At 38.7% G+C, this 17,535-nt stretch overlaps 1 protein-coding gene across 4 annotated transcripts in view; it reads right to left on the bottom strand.

The window, feature by feature from the left end:
- The window catches only part of vps13d (vacuolar protein sorting 13 homolog D), a 55,484-nt gene extending 38,509 nt beyond the window's left edge, over positions 1-16,975 (bottom strand). For 3 of the 4 annotated variants that reach the window (XM_059540509.1, XM_059540507.1, XM_059540508.1), the window contains exons 1-20: positions 11,730-11,930; positions 11,374-11,556; positions 11,154-11,284; positions 11,005-11,071; positions 10,707-10,886; positions 10,486-10,616; positions 10,269-10,401; positions 7,915-10,167; positions 7,658-7,806; positions 6,487-7,569; positions 6,278-6,368; positions 6,073-6,199; positions 5,797-5,977; positions 3,209-3,433; positions 2,079-2,229; positions 1,660-1,873; positions 1,380-1,551; positions 911-1,026; positions 614-826; positions 259-530 (exon numbers count right to left, since the gene is read on the bottom strand). In XM_059540509.1, the coding sequence (XP_059396492.1) occupies positions 259-530; positions 614-826; positions 911-1,026; positions 1,380-1,551; positions 1,660-1,873; positions 2,079-2,229; positions 3,209-3,433; positions 5,797-5,977; positions 6,073-6,199; positions 6,278-6,368; positions 6,487-7,569; positions 7,658-7,806; positions 7,915-10,167; positions 10,269-10,401; positions 10,486-10,616; positions 10,707-10,886; positions 11,005-11,071; positions 11,154-11,284; positions 11,374-11,556; positions 11,730-11,919 (6,262 nt within the window). In that variant the 5' untranslated portion in view covers positions 11,920-11,930. Of the gene's footprint in view, positions 1-258; positions 531-613; positions 827-910; positions 1,027-1,379; positions 1,552-1,659; positions 1,874-2,078; positions 2,230-3,208; positions 3,434-5,796; positions 5,978-6,072; positions 6,200-6,277; positions 6,369-6,486; positions 7,570-7,657; positions 7,807-7,914; positions 10,168-10,268; positions 10,402-10,485; positions 10,617-10,706; positions 10,887-11,004; positions 11,072-11,153; positions 11,285-11,373; positions 11,557-11,729; positions 11,935-12,146; positions 12,249-12,375; positions 12,545-12,722; positions 12,824-13,021; positions 13,193-13,277; positions 13,383-13,468; positions 13,586-13,672; positions 13,754-13,997; positions 14,189-15,075; positions 15,154-15,246; positions 15,440-16,479 lie in introns of those variants that run through there. The other variant, XM_059540510.1, reaches the window with a different exon arrangement.
- Positions 16,976-17,535: the final 560 nt, after the last annotated feature.

A 17,535-nucleotide genomic window follows, 5' to 3' on the forward strand; every position in this document is an offset into this window, starting at 1 on the left:
CCTTCCTTTTTTCCCCTTACACATTTGTGGTAATTACTTTGTGGCATGCTTTGTGCTTTGTAGTATGCTTAAGAATATTGCATGCATTGCAACTCTTCAGCTGCAATGATGGGATGCACCATACATGCTGCTGCTGCTGGACTGTCAAACTGGCCCAAAGCCCAGCCCAAGGGGTGTAATGTAGGGCTCTAATTTATGTGTCCAAAAATGTTGGGACATTAAGTGTTATAAAGTAACTCAATGTTGTTAAGATGTTACCTGTCACATTGATTTTGACCTCCAGGTATTTATCTTGAGTTACTGGCACAGTGGATCGCTTAGTGACAACACCGCTCTTAACTGTTTTGGGCATGACGGCCCCTGTGCTGCCTTGGTCACTGCTGCCACTAGGCCAGCGCTGGTGGGTAGGCGCTGTTCCTTTTTCTGCAGGCATGTGCAGAAAGTTCCTCACCAGCTGTAGCCAATCAAAAATGAGGAAAACTCGCAGGTTGTTTAAAACCACAGTGAAGCATGAGGAGTCCCGCGTAGATCTGTGAGACAGAGAGAATATACAGTAGAACAAGCTTTTACTCTTAAGATGCATTTAAATGTACTTTCAGTAGCAGCCCCAGACCTGTAGTGTAGCTCCAGCTGCAGTGAGGCTCGGTTGGTGCCAGTCCTGGATGGCTGCAGAATGCAATCGAACACATTGTGTTTCCCTTCTATGGGTCCACTGCTCCCGGTGAATCGTGTGTCATGTGCCAGGAGTGAATGAGAAACCAGATTCACAGACTTGGAGCTATTAGAGAAACTCTCAAACAGGAGCTTTGATTTCATAAAGTCAAACCTTTTAAGAATGAAAGAGAAAATCAGTTATCCCTATGGTCTATAAAAAGTGCAAAGAAATAAAACATTTTGAACAAAGAAGTACCTGGCCAAGGAGTGGTTATGACCTGTGGATTTAGGGCTGTCCAGTAGCTCCAGACTTACGTCCTTCATGTCCACCAGAAGAGACAGGGATGTGTACACATCGCCACTTAACACAGTCTGCATGATGACACTTTTATTACTATATTTCTTAATAGCCTGTAAATCTTCTTTAGAAATCATTTTATTTTGGAGCTTTTGCCTTTATGTCTGTTATATTTACAGTGACACATTTTTACATTGTCACAGGCATACAAAGCAAAAATGAAAATACACAAAAAATGTTTATATATACAAATAAGCCATTCTTCATCATTTATATCAGTGGTCAGCAATATGCATTTTTTTTTTAAATAGTGGCAATTTTGTCCAGCTAAAAACCACATGATAGATAAATACCTGTTATAACTGTGAACCACAAAAGTGTTCCCATTTCAAAAAGAGTATCAGCAAAGCTACTGTTATAAGCTTACATAGGTGCTGGGGTCTTGGAGATTGTAAGGTCTGAGGAACTCCTCCACCGGTTCTCCCAGGTTGTGCTCCAAGAGTCCGCGGATCAGCTGATACCTCTCCAGGTATAAGGAACAGTGGACAGAAGACAGGCTGCCGTGGATGGACATGTCCGGGACAGTATGACTTAGTTCCCTGAGACAAGGCATAAATGAAAAACATGTTAAAACAAAGACAAATGAAACTGGGAGTATGTTCGAATAAGTTAGGAAAGCTTGGGCTACATAAGGACAAATGACTGACTTGTCAAGGTTGCGCTCCACTTTCAGCTTTAGATGGCAGTGCTCCTTTAGCAGACTCTCTCCATTCCTACGCACTGAGTAGGATGGGAAGACCAAGTCTGTTTCCAGATGCTTTCCAACACTGTCCAATAGCTCGCAGGGCAACCACTCTGCTGCGAATATATCCATCTCCTGAAGGTCCAGAGCTATACAGTCCAGCAGACACACATGGTCTTCTGTAACACATGGACATGTCAGTTACCACAAGAGCACATACAAAAGGAAATCCAAAGTATGTGCCCACCAGTAAAAATGCTTTTAGCATTGAGGTTAGGATTAACTTCAAAATTATAACACTTTGGTTTTGCTAATCTGCTTTGAGGTCATTTGCACCATATTTGTTTCCCACAATAAAGTGTATTTCAGATTCTGGGTGCTGACCTGGACTCGATGACACATCTGCTTCTGGGATAGATCCCAGGCCAGGCTGGGGTCTTCCCAGGGTAAATCCAGAAGTTGTGCTGGAACTTGAAGACTTTTTATCACAAGTCTTCCCATTATCAGAGGCAGACTGGGCATCCTTTACTCGATCCTTCAGGAATGATTATTAAGTTAATAAACAATCAAAGAAAGATAAAATAAATAAAAAATATAAATGTAACTGGAAATAAGATTGTATGAGCTTAAAATATTGAGATTTAAAATATTTAAAACAAAATTGTGAGCTTAGTTCAGATTCAGATATACTTCACTAATCTTCAAAAGACATGCATGGCTCGAATTTTAATATAAAATAAAGGTATAATTCACCCAGAAATGAAAATTCATTTTTTACTTCATGTCATTCCAACACTATAAAAAGATGTTTTAAATAATGTTTACATAGATCTTTGCCATACAAATGCAAAATAATAAAAATTAAAATTAAAAAAAGCATACAGTATAAGAACATCTTAATAGCAAGTAAATAATGACATACTTGTCATTTTTGGGTGAAAATTCCATTAAATTTGATTAAATTGGAAATTCAACTGGAATTTACTTGATGTGAAACTCTTTGTAAGTCATGAAGAAAGCAAAGACAGAAGGGACACCATCATATTACCGAATAAGAAACACACACCAGATTAGCATTCCTTGATACCTTATAATGTGAGGGATCCTTGTATGAATTAGCATGCAAAATCAAATTCTTCAAACACAAATGTAAGATGAATGTTAATGTTCATAAACTGCTATTGTTAATTTTATTCTCATATTCACACAAACTGTAGACAACCACCAAGGATTAAATTAAAGAAGAATCCATACTAATATAATTTTTCTACTGAAAAACTGTGACCCTTATCCATGCGTAGTAAAGAATGGGTCTACATCCATGAAGCACTTTCTTCAATGCTTGTTTGAGAAATTCAATTTAAGCGATCAACCCACAATGTTTTTCCCTCAAGTCTTTTCACAATATGAAATCATTCTCAGATTGCAGCAATCTGACAGTAAAATGCTCCTTAAATGCATCCCACTGGTTAAGTATGGTGGTGTAGTGTGTATGTGGTTACGGCAGGACTCACCAGAGAAGGGAAAAAGGTATGTGCCATTGTAAGTTTCTCTACCTTATCTCTGAGAGAGAAGGTGCCATGAGTGCCAGCAGGCAGGAAGCGGTTACGAACTCGGAGTTGGCCCAGGTTGGCCACTATTAGGCGTTTAGAGCGGGAGCCCTCTGGAATCAAGAGGACAGGAGCACCTGCCTCAATGTCCAGCAGTACACGAGCAGCTCTCTGTGGGCGCTCACGCACCTGTAGAGTAGGAAGTGAATTAAAACAATCCCCTTTAAAGGTCACTAAAATGCCACGACTGCATAGAATTAAATGACATCTCACTACACGTCCAAATATAGTCATCTATTTTTAAATGTTAATGAATGAAAGGAGGTGTAAATAATTGATGACAGCAGATACAATGAATGCACTTGTGGATTCTCCCTGGAGGAAGTAATTCTAGTCCTCTGCTGTCCTCAGATACCACTACAGCAATTTAGAGCGATTATATGAAGCTAAACAACATAAGCAAAATATATAACATGTTACAACATAATATGTTATATTTTTTGTTCTTCATGTTTAGACAGACTCGGTACAAAGCCGTTAATTTGACTACAATTTTAAATAATAGATATCAGCTCACTTCTGGATTGCACTACAAAACAGAATAGAGTTTGGTTAATCATTAAATATGGAAATTAATGTATTCGAAATGATGCATCACATTATATTACCAATATAACAATTCTCAAACCTTCCATTTCTTTGTATTTAGCCTTCGGTTAGTAGGATGAGCTTAGCATACTAAGCAATTTAATGTAAACATTAAATTTTCAAACTAAAATGGTCAAATGAAACTTGTTTTCAGTTAGCATGCTAACATCTTAGCATGGCACTAACTAGTTAAAAAAAGTCAAACATTTTTATTAGCTAGAACAAGAATGCACAATGACCCTGTTATCTGCCAAACCCAGAGCAAAATCATTATCTGTGAAAGCAACAAACTTTTCATTTGACCTACAGATCTGGTCATTTAAAAAAAGTAAGAAAACCAAACCATTTGCAAAATAACATTGACTGTAAGATTAATAAATCAAATCAACAAAAACCTGTGATGCAATAGATGCAAATATTGGTACTTTGCTAATGCAATGTGTACAAAGGACAAAGGACTGAGAGCAAGACAAGTGAATGTCGTGGTTTGTAAGAGGGGACTAGATTCAGGACAGACCGCTCAGTGTCCAACCTCATCACTAATGTCTCCAGTTTGAAGGAAATGGGTGCTGACAGCCAGCTGATCACTGAAATGGTTATCTGAGAAGCAGTGGGTTGTCTGTTTTCCCTGGGATACATGCATCATTTACACTAAGTTGTACAAAGCAGACACAAGGATCAGCCAAATAAAAATTTAAGGATGATAACCCTTGTTTAATGATTAACCCTTGTGGATTGTTCAAATTCACTACCCTTTCGGTATGTTCGGGATGAAAACATCCACTCAGTTAAACTGCTGTAAAAATGTATCGTGCACAAAGGTCTCTCTCACACCCTCTCTTTCTCTCGCTCTCTCTCACACACACACACACACACACACACACACACACACACACACACACACTATAATTTGCTATTATACTCCATATAACTCCATATACAAGCCAGAAACTAAGCCTTTTTCTTGCACAGGCCTAAAGGGTTAATGGTCCCACCTAGTGATCAACTGTAAAAAAATAACAAATTTAACCTCTTCCCAACAGGGAAAACCAACAACAATCAAGAATCTCACACACACACAAACACTATAATTTGCTGTTATACTCCATATAACTCTATATACAAGCCAGAAACTAATCCTTTTTTTGCACAGGCCTATCTAAAGGGTTAATGGTCCCACCTAGTGATCAACTGTAAAAATATTTTTTTTTTACCTCTTCCCAAAAGGGAAAAACACAAACAATCAAGAATGCATGATTATGTGGAGTCATGGTTTTGCAATCAAAAAAATTAGTTATAATGGAAGTCAATTGGGCAAAAACAACCACCAACAACAAATTAGGGAGAAAAAATTTAAATCTAATGCTGCACAAAAACTAACAATGCATCAAAGCCAATCTTGTTACTAATCTTTGACATGCCCAAGACTGTGATAAAAGGTAAAAAAATATCCAGTCCACAATAACTTTTTATATTGAAAATATATAATTTTGTGTGTTTTTTTTCCCAAATCAGTGACATCATTTATGAACTTGGTAATTAAAGAGTTAAAATCTTGGAATTTTTTGATCAGGACTGCGGTTGATTAATAGATTTATGCAAAAAAAAATTGAAAAAAATATTTATCTGATACATTTTTACAGCAGTTTAATTTAGTGGATGTTTTCATCCACGAACATACCGAAAGGGTAGTGGATTAAAATTTCCAAAAATATGGGTCAAAATAAGATGTAACCAAAAATCATTCCATTAGCTCAAACACAGAGAAGGTTGTGGCCAAAATAGGACTCAACTTTACCCCCTAGTGGACGAAAACGTCCCCAACAACGCATAAGGGTTAACATTTCAATTTATTTTGTCCTAAGGTTACCATTGAAAAAAACATAATTAAAATGGGCCCTTACAGTCTGACCCTCAACGGCTGCTCTCTGCCTGCCCAGGACGTCCTGTAGCTGTGTGAAGTGTTGGATGAAGGCCACCACCTCAGCCTGGAAGCGCTGGGTATGGACATATTGTACTGAGGCCATCTGAAGAGACACCTTAATATCATATTCCCGCTGCAAATAGGGGTCAGGTTCACCATACCTGAAGATAGATGTCAAAACTAAATCATGAACAAAAAAAATATGGACCTATAAGTAAAATGCATTTATTAAATTACAGAAAAAGGAAGAAAATACTTGTGTATGTCATAGACAAGGGCCTCTCCACCATGTGTTGTGAATCGCTCTCTGTATAGATCCCCATGGGGTGTCAAATCACTCAATGACAAACTTCCCAGACTTCCTTGCAATGCCAGATCTCCATCTAAAATTGTAACACATAAATTTAACAAACAAAGATTTTCAGAAAAAAGGCAACAAATTTCATTATAATTATACACACCAATCATTTCCATATGGGTTAACAGTTTAGAGACACTAGCTTTAGCAAGCTCGTTGGACTTCTTCCTCAGTACCAGTGATAAAGAGTGAACCTGTGGAGGAAGTACACGTCATTTTCTTTAAAGTTTACACTGTCCATTATTGTTTATAAAATATATTTTTTAAAACATTAATTGGTATAATAATTATTAATCAATATTTCTACTGTACCTTTAAATCTAGCTTTGTATTGACCCTTTCCTCAATCACTGTATACAAATCTCCCAGATCATTGAGGGTACTATTTTCCAATAAGTGTTCAGGTATAGGCTGAGGTGTGGTGGATGGCATTTTCACAGCATGGTTATTAGCAGTAGAGCCAATGCCAAAGAAGTCTAGAATCATGACCCAGGTTTGAAGTGTGATGAGAATATCCAGGCAGTTGAAGTCCACATCTATACTACGGCCGATGCTGCCATATTGTGTCTTAAACTCTGGGTGCCGCCTATCAACCATTAGCATGTTGATATGTACCAAAGAATCATCAAAGTCTGGTCGTTGGTGTGGAGATGGAGTTTGACGGGATGGGGATGGAGGAGGGGTACTGGGGCACTCTGCATCCTCTTTGCCCTTCCGACTGGGTGCAGATGGTGTACTGGGGTGCCTCTGATAGAACTGAAAAACATTCTGTGCCTCTTCAAATTGTGCTGGAAGAGAACGAGGCATTTCTGGGTAAAGAACATTGGACGTTGTTGGGCAAGATTGTGACAGATATTCCTTTGGACTGAAGGTGGAGGGTTTTGGAGCACCTCTGGACACCATGAGGTGTTTGTACTTTGATTCAGGGTTTGACTCTAGCAGGTCTTCCATTAACAAGGAGTGAAGGGCTAGTTGGATGGAGACTGAATGGGGATGATCTTTGGTGAAGTCTCCCACCAGGTCTTGAAAGCGCAGACTGACCAACCCTTGGCATCCTTGGCTAAGGTCTCCGCTCAACTGCACTTGCAGCTCAGTAACCCGAAAGATAGCCCTCACTTGGGTAAAAGAGGGAGGCTGGAGAGGGGGGATCTCGTTTTGCAGCGGAAGTGTTGCTGAAAGGGATGATGACAAGGAAGAGTAAGATAGGCCAACATGAGGAGGGTCACGGGCAAAGAGTCCACCTTGCAGATCAGGGAAGCGATGTGGTTTAGTGGAGGAAGGAGTGGGAGGTGGTGGTGTGGGGGGCTGACTGGGCGTAACTCTCTGATCTTCGATGAAGGAGAGATTATCAAGAGTCTGAAGCACCTGCTCATACACTGACTTGCACAGACACACCTGGCATAAAATAAGACAATTTAAAAATCAGGAATGTATATATGATAAAGAGACACCTTTTCTGTTATGCATTTTTGTAGTGATTTACCTGAATAGCATTAACAAATCTGCCTTCCACTTTCATTAGCCCAGTGCTCTGGTAAGGTTCTTCACATGAAAAGGTAAAGTGTAAGTTTTCATCAACAGGGACTTTCTCAATAGTGAGCTGGATGCTGGCATCTTTTAGAATATGAAATGCTGAAAGAAGAAGACATAGAAATGGAGATGTTCAAAAGTGCGTTGAAATGAATTAAATATAAAGGGAGAAAAGATTAACAAATTCCCCAAATTTTATTGATAACTTACCTTTTCCTCTGCTTAAGTACTCAAAGAAGTCATGTCGTGTAAATTGTGGCTCGTTCAGATTAATGTCGCCACCATGAGAAGGTGAGGGTCCAGATGTGGAGCTGCTGTTAAGTCGTGCTCCTTTTCTTAAAACCAAATTGCTTGTGTTGACAGAATACAGTCTTATATCTTTTATTTCAACCTGCAGTTTCTCCCCTTCTGAGTCATGCCCTGTAAGAGAGTTTTGAATTTGTATGCTCCCTAAATGTCCAACAAGCAGTTCAGGGTGACCAGGTTTTCTAGGAATAGACACCACTGGGGATTCTATACTGACATCTAGAGTCAGCTTGACCAGAAAAGAATCCAAGACTGGTTCCTTTTCAGGGACACAGAAACCATCTTCCTCAAAAGGATCAATTGTCCAGGTACACTGACTCTGCCTCCTAGATCTTTTGTATGGGTTCTCAAAGAGCGATACCATACCACTGTACTCTGCGGTTTTTGTTGCCAATACAGTAGAGACCTTTGAAGCTGCAGTCTTCAGCATAGACCTGAAGTTGTCCTCTACTTCATTTGCTGATAAACTGAGTTCTTTCAGGAACTTGGCTGAGTGGTTATAGTGTAAAGATGCCATCTGAAGATGGAGGGAGCATTCTCCCTGAGATTTTTCCATAAAGTGGAAACTCAAAGCTTCAGAGGGTGCCATGCCAGCAATAGAAAAGAATGCCACACCATCTGTGGAGGAGCTGTCTTCTACACTTCCAATACTGACCACAAACTGACTCCTGCCACCTTCCTGAGTCAAGTCTACGAGCTGAATGCATCCTAGAGAACCATTGACATCCAATCGACTTCCCATTGAAACATTGACTTTTGTCTCATTTATACTGGCTGTAGCAATTTTCATGCCTTTCTTCTCACCTCCCAAAACAGTCCCGGTGGTAACAGTTCGCAAAAGCAGCAAGTTTAACCTGTGAATTTCAACAGTTAACTCCTTATTCTGGACATAAGTGGACTGATAGCTCTCCTCATTCTCTTCTCCATTAGGCAGTGGTGCTAGCTGTTGTGTTGGAGAGTTTTCATCTTTGGGGAAAGACTGCTGAAGGAATTTTAAAAGCTCTACTATTGTTTCAGGGTTAAGGATGATATCCAGGTTGTTGACCTGCATGGAGGTGACCTGAAGAGAGCGATCCAAGTTCATAGAGGGGCAGTCTGAGCTGACAAACTGGTATTCCAACTTAATGAGTACCTCCTGGTCTCTCAGAGGAGATCCCAGTGGAGATGCCTTGTCAAAATCAAGAACTGAGGAGTTCCTGTGCAAACCTGGCAGTTCTGGAGATTTACCGTCTGGTGAGACAGGTGATGTGGGCTGGCTCTCTCGCAGACTTCCAGTAGGTACATCAAAACAAAGGTGTTTATGAGAAGCAACAAGAAGATCAAAGTCAGAGCCATACGTCTGCAATGTATCCACAAGGTAGAGCCCATGGACTGTGAGGGAAACCATAGCATCATAAGGTCGCTTTACAAAATGTGCATTTGTTCCAAATACTTTCAAAACAGAAATATACCGGCCTCCACTTTCAATGCCAAGTTGCATGTAATTTATTTTAAACTCTACAAGGAGAAGTTTAGATTCCACAAGCACCTCTCTAGTATGTTGCTCAAGTGTCATCACACTCTTGGTAAGATTTTTATCAGAACTCTGGAGCTTCCAATCACTATCTTCCCTCTGAAAGATCTTCTCATGACGAAGCGTAAGAGGGTCAGGGGATTTGAGATTCTCCCCCTGTTTCTCATCTCCATCTGCCCCTGAATTACCCAGTCTAGCCAGGCAGCTTCTCAGTGCAGTCATCTTCTCCAAGTTGATGTGCACTTTGAGGTCTGGAAGGGTTCCTGAGAGAACAGCCCCTGGAAACTGAGGGTCTGATGTGTATCGCAGTCTTTGCTCTAGCTGTAGTAGGACATTGAATTTCTCCACCACATGAGTTGGGCCCACTTCACTGTCCTGCAGATGCTTCCAGTTGTCTTTATAGTGACCAACCATGATCTGGAGGTCTTTGAAAGATAATGAGTACTTCTCATATAGGTTCTTGCTGACTATTTGGGCACCTTCTGGTGACTTAAGGCTGGTAATATCACAGAGCCTCTCCTGACCTTTGACATCCACCTCTTTCTCTGGAGGTGGAGTCCCAGGAGGTGTTGCTAATGGTGTCTGGAATTCTTCATCGCTTTCTCCGTCTGTCTGAGAGGTCTTAAGATTAGTTTGATGATCTTCTGTGAGAGGACAAATAAAACTGTCACAAGTTGCCATCAACTGTAATAAATTCAGAATGTATGGAAAGGCTGAAGCAGAAAATTTGATTTGAACCAGATACCTTGGGAATTAGTAAGAAGAATATGTCCAAGGTCTACCACAACTAGCATGGGGTCTTCAGACTGAAAATCATCTGGGAAGATGACTTGAGGGGCACATATATCTAATTTCATTGTCCAATGCTTACTGTTCTCCTGTGAAAGGAAAACCACAACCGAAATATTACTTAACATCTAATTGAGACTAATTGATAGCCATTAAATGAAGTCCTCTCTTACAATGAACTCCCCAACTAGCAGCTGATCAATGGTTTGTCTGATTTCTGCCTTGGTTTGCATCTTGAGCTTGTTGTATTGCCTCCTGGCTGCTTCAGCCACTCTCAGCTCTAACTCAGACTGATATCCGAATCCTAGAAATTGTCATATAAAACATAATGTACTGATATTTCACAAAACAAATTCAAAATAATTTAAGACGGATGCTTATCCTCAATGCACACCTGAGGTGTGGACCCTTCCTTTGTAGAAAAACTCAGCAACTTTCTTGATAGGCTGAGGGTTATAAATGATATTGAGAGGACTGGTATTGACCTCAAGTCTCCTCTCAAATTTGCACCTTATTGGATTACGTTCATAAATCATCTCAAAGACAGGAGGGGCTGAAGATTCCACATCTGCGCCTGAGAAAAGCGAAAATAAGAGATTCTTAATCAGTCTTCATAGACATGTATTTGTATGTATTTTAATACAACATATATATATATATATATATATTTTTTTTTTTAATTAATTACTCACATAGATTGCTCATTTCTGTGCGGTAAGTCTGCTCAAAAGGTTGACTGATAGCAACTGCAACCTTGTCCTTAAAATGTAGAAAAGTTATATGAAATCTATTATGACAGTTCTACAGCAACAAGTAACTTTAAATATGAGAAAAGACGAACCGGTTTTGGTGAAACAAGGACAGGAAAGATGGAGCCCTGGGTAGTAAGATCACGGAGAAACAGCCCACCAAGTTTCACTGTGAATAATGAAGACTCGGAGCGAGGAAGAGACTCAACTGCAATCTTCACACCTGTTAAGCAAAATCAGAAACATAAAATCAACATTCAAAATTGATTCTAAGCCACTGAATTTCTATAATAAGTATATGTATACACACACCTGAAAACTCCAGTTGAATAACCCCACTCTCTTTCAAAAGAGGTTTCATTTTGTCTTGATGGTACAAGGTGACAGCTGCTTTCTCAAGGATAAAGTCCAACCGTGCAAAGAGATGATCCCTTCTTGTAAAGGTATTCAGTGTTTGTGAATCCTCCAAAGGATCAAAGAGATCATCTGTCTCAGCTGTTTAGAGGAGAGGAGGCACTTGATAAATGGTGCTTAATACTATGGAAATGTTCTATATAAATGTAATTTAATACAAAATAAAATTTCCACAAGAAATTACTACATGCAGAAATTATTTAAAAATCATCATTACAAACCCATTCTCCAGTTATCATAAATGGAAAACTCACCAAGAATTTCCCACTGGGCAGTGCCTGGTAAAAGATCATCTGAAACTGGTTGCCCATCTGGTCCTCTTTCACTTCCCCCATACCAGCCACCCCAGCCTGGGAACCAAGACTGCAGATACTGGATCATGCCAGAACTCCCACTTTTAGGTATAGAGCCTGAGGGAGAGGAGGCTGGGGTCTCGTTTATCATTGGCTCTCGTAGACTCTAAATGGATATGAAGGATGAATAAAAGACATGATTAATTAGTGTTAGGTGGGTCTGTATTTAACAAATATATGGACAACGATTATGTTGATAACATGTTTTTTTTTCTTCATTTATTCAGTATTAAGCTACACTGTATCACCCATGATTTTCCACTCTGACATTTTCAAAGACCCACGACTGTGCCACTAAAGTAAGTCATCTCAGCTTGCCTCTGCAATATCCTCATGTTTGCGGAAGGAGACATAAACAGTTTCCCGGAGAATCTGCAACTCCTCCAGTGTCTGTTCATCTTCAATCCTCTCTAACTCACTCTATTGAAGTGAAAGGCAAAGATTACAGATTATGTAAGATTTCAAAATCTTTTTCAAACTCAAGAAACACTCATGCAAAGGTGAATACCGAGACATTGTGGCAATCCTGTAAGTCCATAATTCTTACCTCGTCCTGTGGGCTCAAAGTAGCTCCCTTAAGCCTCTGGAAATACAGGCTTGTGTAGAGTTTGGCATCACGCGCCCTGTGCAGAGCAAAGTCCCAGTTTCCCCGTCTGCGCTGTTCTCTGATCTCATTCAGGTTGGCATTAATAGCAAACATCCACCACTGCTGACAGCTTCAACATTAAAGGAGACATTATTCTACATGTATACCATTGTGTAACTAAATATTTTTCAGGTTTTAATCAATGTGAACCAATAAGACGTTTTTAAAGCTTATTTCAAAAAATATTTAGGCTTGTTTGCAAGGGAGTAAAAAAAAAAAAAAGAAATAAAAAAAAGAAATCTCATTACTTTCCAGAAATGGGAAGTTTCGGTCTCCACTTTCGAAAAAGCATCTCCCTTTCTCGCCGGTCCAGTTCTTTGAGGAATGCCATCACCTGTTGATACTGAACCTGTAAACAAGCACCAATTCACAAATGCAAGTGACTACTCCATACTTTTGGTGCTCACAATTAAGCAGATTTAAAAAGGGGACATCATCGCACAAATCAATCAACAACAAAAAGTGCCGAAGTTTACAATATCGGCCCAGCATATTAGGTGAAAGAAAACAGCCTAAAGTAAAAAAAAAAAAAAAAAAAAAAAGTTACCTGTGATAGACGAAGTGAGAGGGGTTCCAACTGCACTTGGCCCTCAATGCGAGGCGTGTTACGAGATCGTAGTGGTTCTTTAGAGGCATTCCTCCTCACCAGCACAGAGGCACATACTGGCTCAAATATATACTGATGCTCACGGCTCTGCATACATTTACTCATCATCTCCTGTAACAGACAATTGATCAGGAAACAGTTTACAAGAAGCACTAGCATTGTGCTATTGAGTGTCCTGACATTTTCAAAAACCTACCTGTACTTCTGTTGAGGGAAGATCTCCAAGCATGGTGCACTCCGTGTCCCAGTACACACTGAATTCACCGATTTCCAGCTCCTTCTGTCGAATAAGCTTCTGAGCCTGTAAGTGAAGAGTTTACCTTTCATGTTCCAACAAGTAAAGACAGAGCCACTTCATGAAGATGCCAAATAATATGGATAACTCACTGGTTCTTTGGAGCAGTTCTGTGCAGATACATTCTTGATACAAACACCAAAGGCATAGGGTTTCTCAGGGTTGGAGAAATCATCTTCGAATCGTAAGTGGACACCTTGAATTTTCAACTGATATGATATACAGAATAGCGTAATGATTATCATTTCTGAAATTAAACTTTAACAACAGCAGAGTGCAAGGAAGGAAGTAATTACCTCTATATTCTCAACTATTCTAGTCACAACAGACGCTGTGGCAGAGTACCAGTAAGATTCCCCTTTCTGCTCACATTCACTCTGATAAAATACAAAATAATCATAAAAAAAACACACATACACGAGTGAATTGCACATTTCATATATAAGAAGTTCTAAGTGATTCATATATCACAAAATAATATACAAAATCAAATAGAATGTAACAAACAAATAAACCACTTATAACCTATGTATACTGTATGTACATTTGTACACAAGTAAAATATGAAAGTCATCAGCATTTAACTACAGCAATTCAATGACATTTTCTAACAACCTGTACCTTCCACTTGTCCTCTAGAGCCTTGAGCAGCTGTTTCTTCTGCTCTCTCTCAGCTTCTATTTCTTGCACATCATCATATTCCTGTGGGGGCGCAGGGCCGATAATAAGGTTCAGCTGGGACATGCAGATGACCCATGGGTCACTGTGTGGTCGATAAAAAGGGATCTGGAGGGTGATCTTCCCAATGACCCCTGGAAAAAATACACATAATATTTATGAAATACATGTAGAATTTGACATAAACACCAGTGTTCAATAGTTAGGGACTGGAATTTTATATGTTTTTTTAAAGACTGGAAGTTTAGATTTGCATTGATTTGATTAAACTACAGTTAAATCAATAATATTGTTAAATATCATTACACTTGAATTTTTAATTTGAATTTATATTTTGCCAAATTTATCAGCAGTCATTACTCCAGTCTTCAGTGTCCCATGATCCTTAGGAAATCATGCTGATTTGCTGCTTTATTATTATTATCACTGTTGAAAACAGTTGTGCTGCTTAATATTTTGTGCAAACTTAGACACATGTCAGATAATCCTGTTCTGACAAAGTACTTCTGCTGTACAAGAGTTTCCTTAATTCCAAGAATTAAGATCACAAGATGGAAATACCTAACCCTTAGTCAGCATAAATAACATTTAAAGTGATGTTTGTGCAAAGACAGATCAAAATACATTCATTTAGGTTTAAATATTCACTTAGATTAACACCTAAAATTTTAATAACTAAAACTAAAAACTATGCTTTAAATGGCATACAAACACAACATCAGTACTCCACTCATCACTGGCCTAGGAAAAGCTAATTTACTCAAACTAGGGTACTAGTAAGGTTATCTCACAGAGGCCACCATGCTGAGATAACATGACCAGTCATTACTACTCACGTTATCTTGAAAAGCCTCTCTATAAACAGACACTTTTTTTTGTTTGATAAATGAATCAACATGGTATTTCCATAAGGGCACACCGACATGTGTAGTATAAAGTCCAAGGTAATTCAGCCAGCAAAACAAAAAAATTACTTACTGAAACTAACTGGTAACAGCCCAAAGGCTGTAGTAACACTAACCTGCTTTGACCTCAAAGGGCAGATCAAATTCTCGGAGAGCATCTTTTCTTAGTGGGAGGTTCTCCAACTCCACTGCCCCTGATCAAAACAAAACGCATACTCCACAAAATGACACACAACACAGACAGTAAGCTCCGAATAGCACAAACTAAAACAAATGCATCCAAATACCTTTGAGAAGAGCAATAGAGAGCTGGTCAGTGTTAAGGTTGCTCACATATTTGCCCAGATATGTGTTGAGCACCCAGGCAACAAGTCCCTCCAACATTATACGAAGGGAATAGTGCACTGGGATTAGTCAGTTAAAGTAAATTCAAGCAGGCGATGAACTTCACACTTAGTGGTCACTTTAGTCATCTGAATTCTGAGGAGTCAAAGAAACACAAAAAAAATCATAAAGCTTGTAGCAGTGCTCCTAAATCAGTGGTTCTCAACCTTTTTGACTTCAAGGCCTCATATTGTCTACAACAATTTGAAGGCCCCTCGGCTTCCCTAGTTGTTCGTGGTTTATTGGCTAAAGATTAAGGATTTTCGACCCGATTCATTATTTTAGAGCTTGGCATGGAAAAATTTGAATTTATTTAAAAAATAACATGGAGTTATAAAATTTTATTACGCTTTACATGACTTTTCCAGGTCTAGAAATCACACTTAAAATCACTCCGTATAGTCAGGTTTTTCAAGACTGTGGGAAACCTGGCTCTTCAAAGAGAAAAAGAAACTGCTGAGGGAATGAAAAAGAAAAGAAAAGAAATATCCCTCTCTCTTTTAAACATGATTGGAAATGTACAAAACTTATGAGATTTTGTTTTAATTTTGTAATCGAGGACATGATTAGAAAAGGCTAATTAGACTTACACACACACACACACACACAAACAGTTGCACTTGTGATCTTCATTATCAAAGATAATTTTTTGGGGGTGGAATCTACAAATCAGCCTTACATGGGTTGTATTTTAAATATCTGCTATATTTTTGTTTTTACTTAAACACTATATAAATTATAAATTATTATTAAATTATTAAATGTATAAATTGAAGATAATATAAGAAATAAGAACTCTGCCCCCTAAGTGAATAGTATCAGGAGTTTAATACTTGTTATGTCTAATTTGAAATCATCTTGAGGTCATGGAGGTTTCACAAGGTCCCCTAGTGGACTCTGGCTCCCTGGTTGAGAACCACGGTCCTAGACAATTATTACATGTGATTTTCGGAGTATTTGCTAGACAGATCTACAGTTTGTATGGCAGAACCTCAGAAGTTGACATCCTCAGTCATTTTAACTGCATATTTTCTTATACAGTGAAAGTGAAAGTGAGGGTTTCATTTTGGAACTCATGATGGTGTGTTCAATAATGACAGAATATTAATATTAATTTAACATTGTAGTGAACCTACCAGTGTTTTGAGACTGTCTGTAGTTCGGTCAACCGCAGTCTATGATCATCTCAGTCCAAACAGAGTGTAGATCTCCACTGTCCAAGCCAAGCAAAGTCCTGCTCCCCGAAGAGAAGCTGTCCTTGAGGGCTAAAAATAAAATAGAAAATATCTCCTTTCTTTTTAAAGACCCTTACATAACACACCGCGACTGACAAACACACACGAAAACAAACTACTGTTTGTGACGAACAAAACAGCGCAGCTCTCCGTGACTCAGACAAGTGACACAGGGGCAGCGCTAGCATGTGCGCTCGTCCTTTAGCATTGCATTGCACTGCCTGCCAACTTTAAAACATGACAAACAACTGAAAAGAGTGACCGGTCACAGTCCGTGGTTTAGTTCTGCATTGGTCCAAGGCTCTTGAGAAATACGCCCTGACCTGTAAGCACAATTTATCGTAGGTCCTCTGCGCTCATCTCTCAACTTCCAACATGTCAAACTGAATCCATAAAACGCTTCCTGGAACCTGCAACGCTTCCTGTCACGTGCCAAAACAAAGCGATTTCTACCTACGTCATTGGGGTAAACGGTCGTCATGTGACTTCAAGCGTTTAGATCTGATAAAACATTAATAACTTTTGGTCTGTTTTTTTCAGTAATGGTGCAAATATATTATTGTACAGACCTATACAGATCTATTGTGCGTAGTCATATTGTTTTCAATGGGTGCAATTCCTGTTTCCTAAACACGGGGGCGGAAGAGTAGCGTGTAAAGTGTTGACAGTTGCGTTCAACTTCAACAAGTTGGCCAAAAGATAGCATTTCGAGGTAAGAATACTTTGTAAACGACGGCGACTACTATTTAATTATGAACCTATTATAAACCTATTATTATTAGGTTTACTATGTAGTATAATATTTGTTTACTATATAAAAAGAACACCAGTTTATTTATATATATATAATAAGTATATATATATATATATATATATATATATATATATATATATATATATATAATAAGTATATATATATATATATATATATATATATATATATATATATATATATAT

This window comes from Carassius carassius, chromosome 46, assembly GCF_963082965.1.
Source record: "Carassius carassius chromosome 46, fCarCar2.1, whole genome shotgun sequence".
NCBI classification, from domain to species: domain Eukaryota; kingdom Metazoa; phylum Chordata; class Actinopteri; order Cypriniformes; family Cyprinidae; genus Carassius; species Carassius carassius.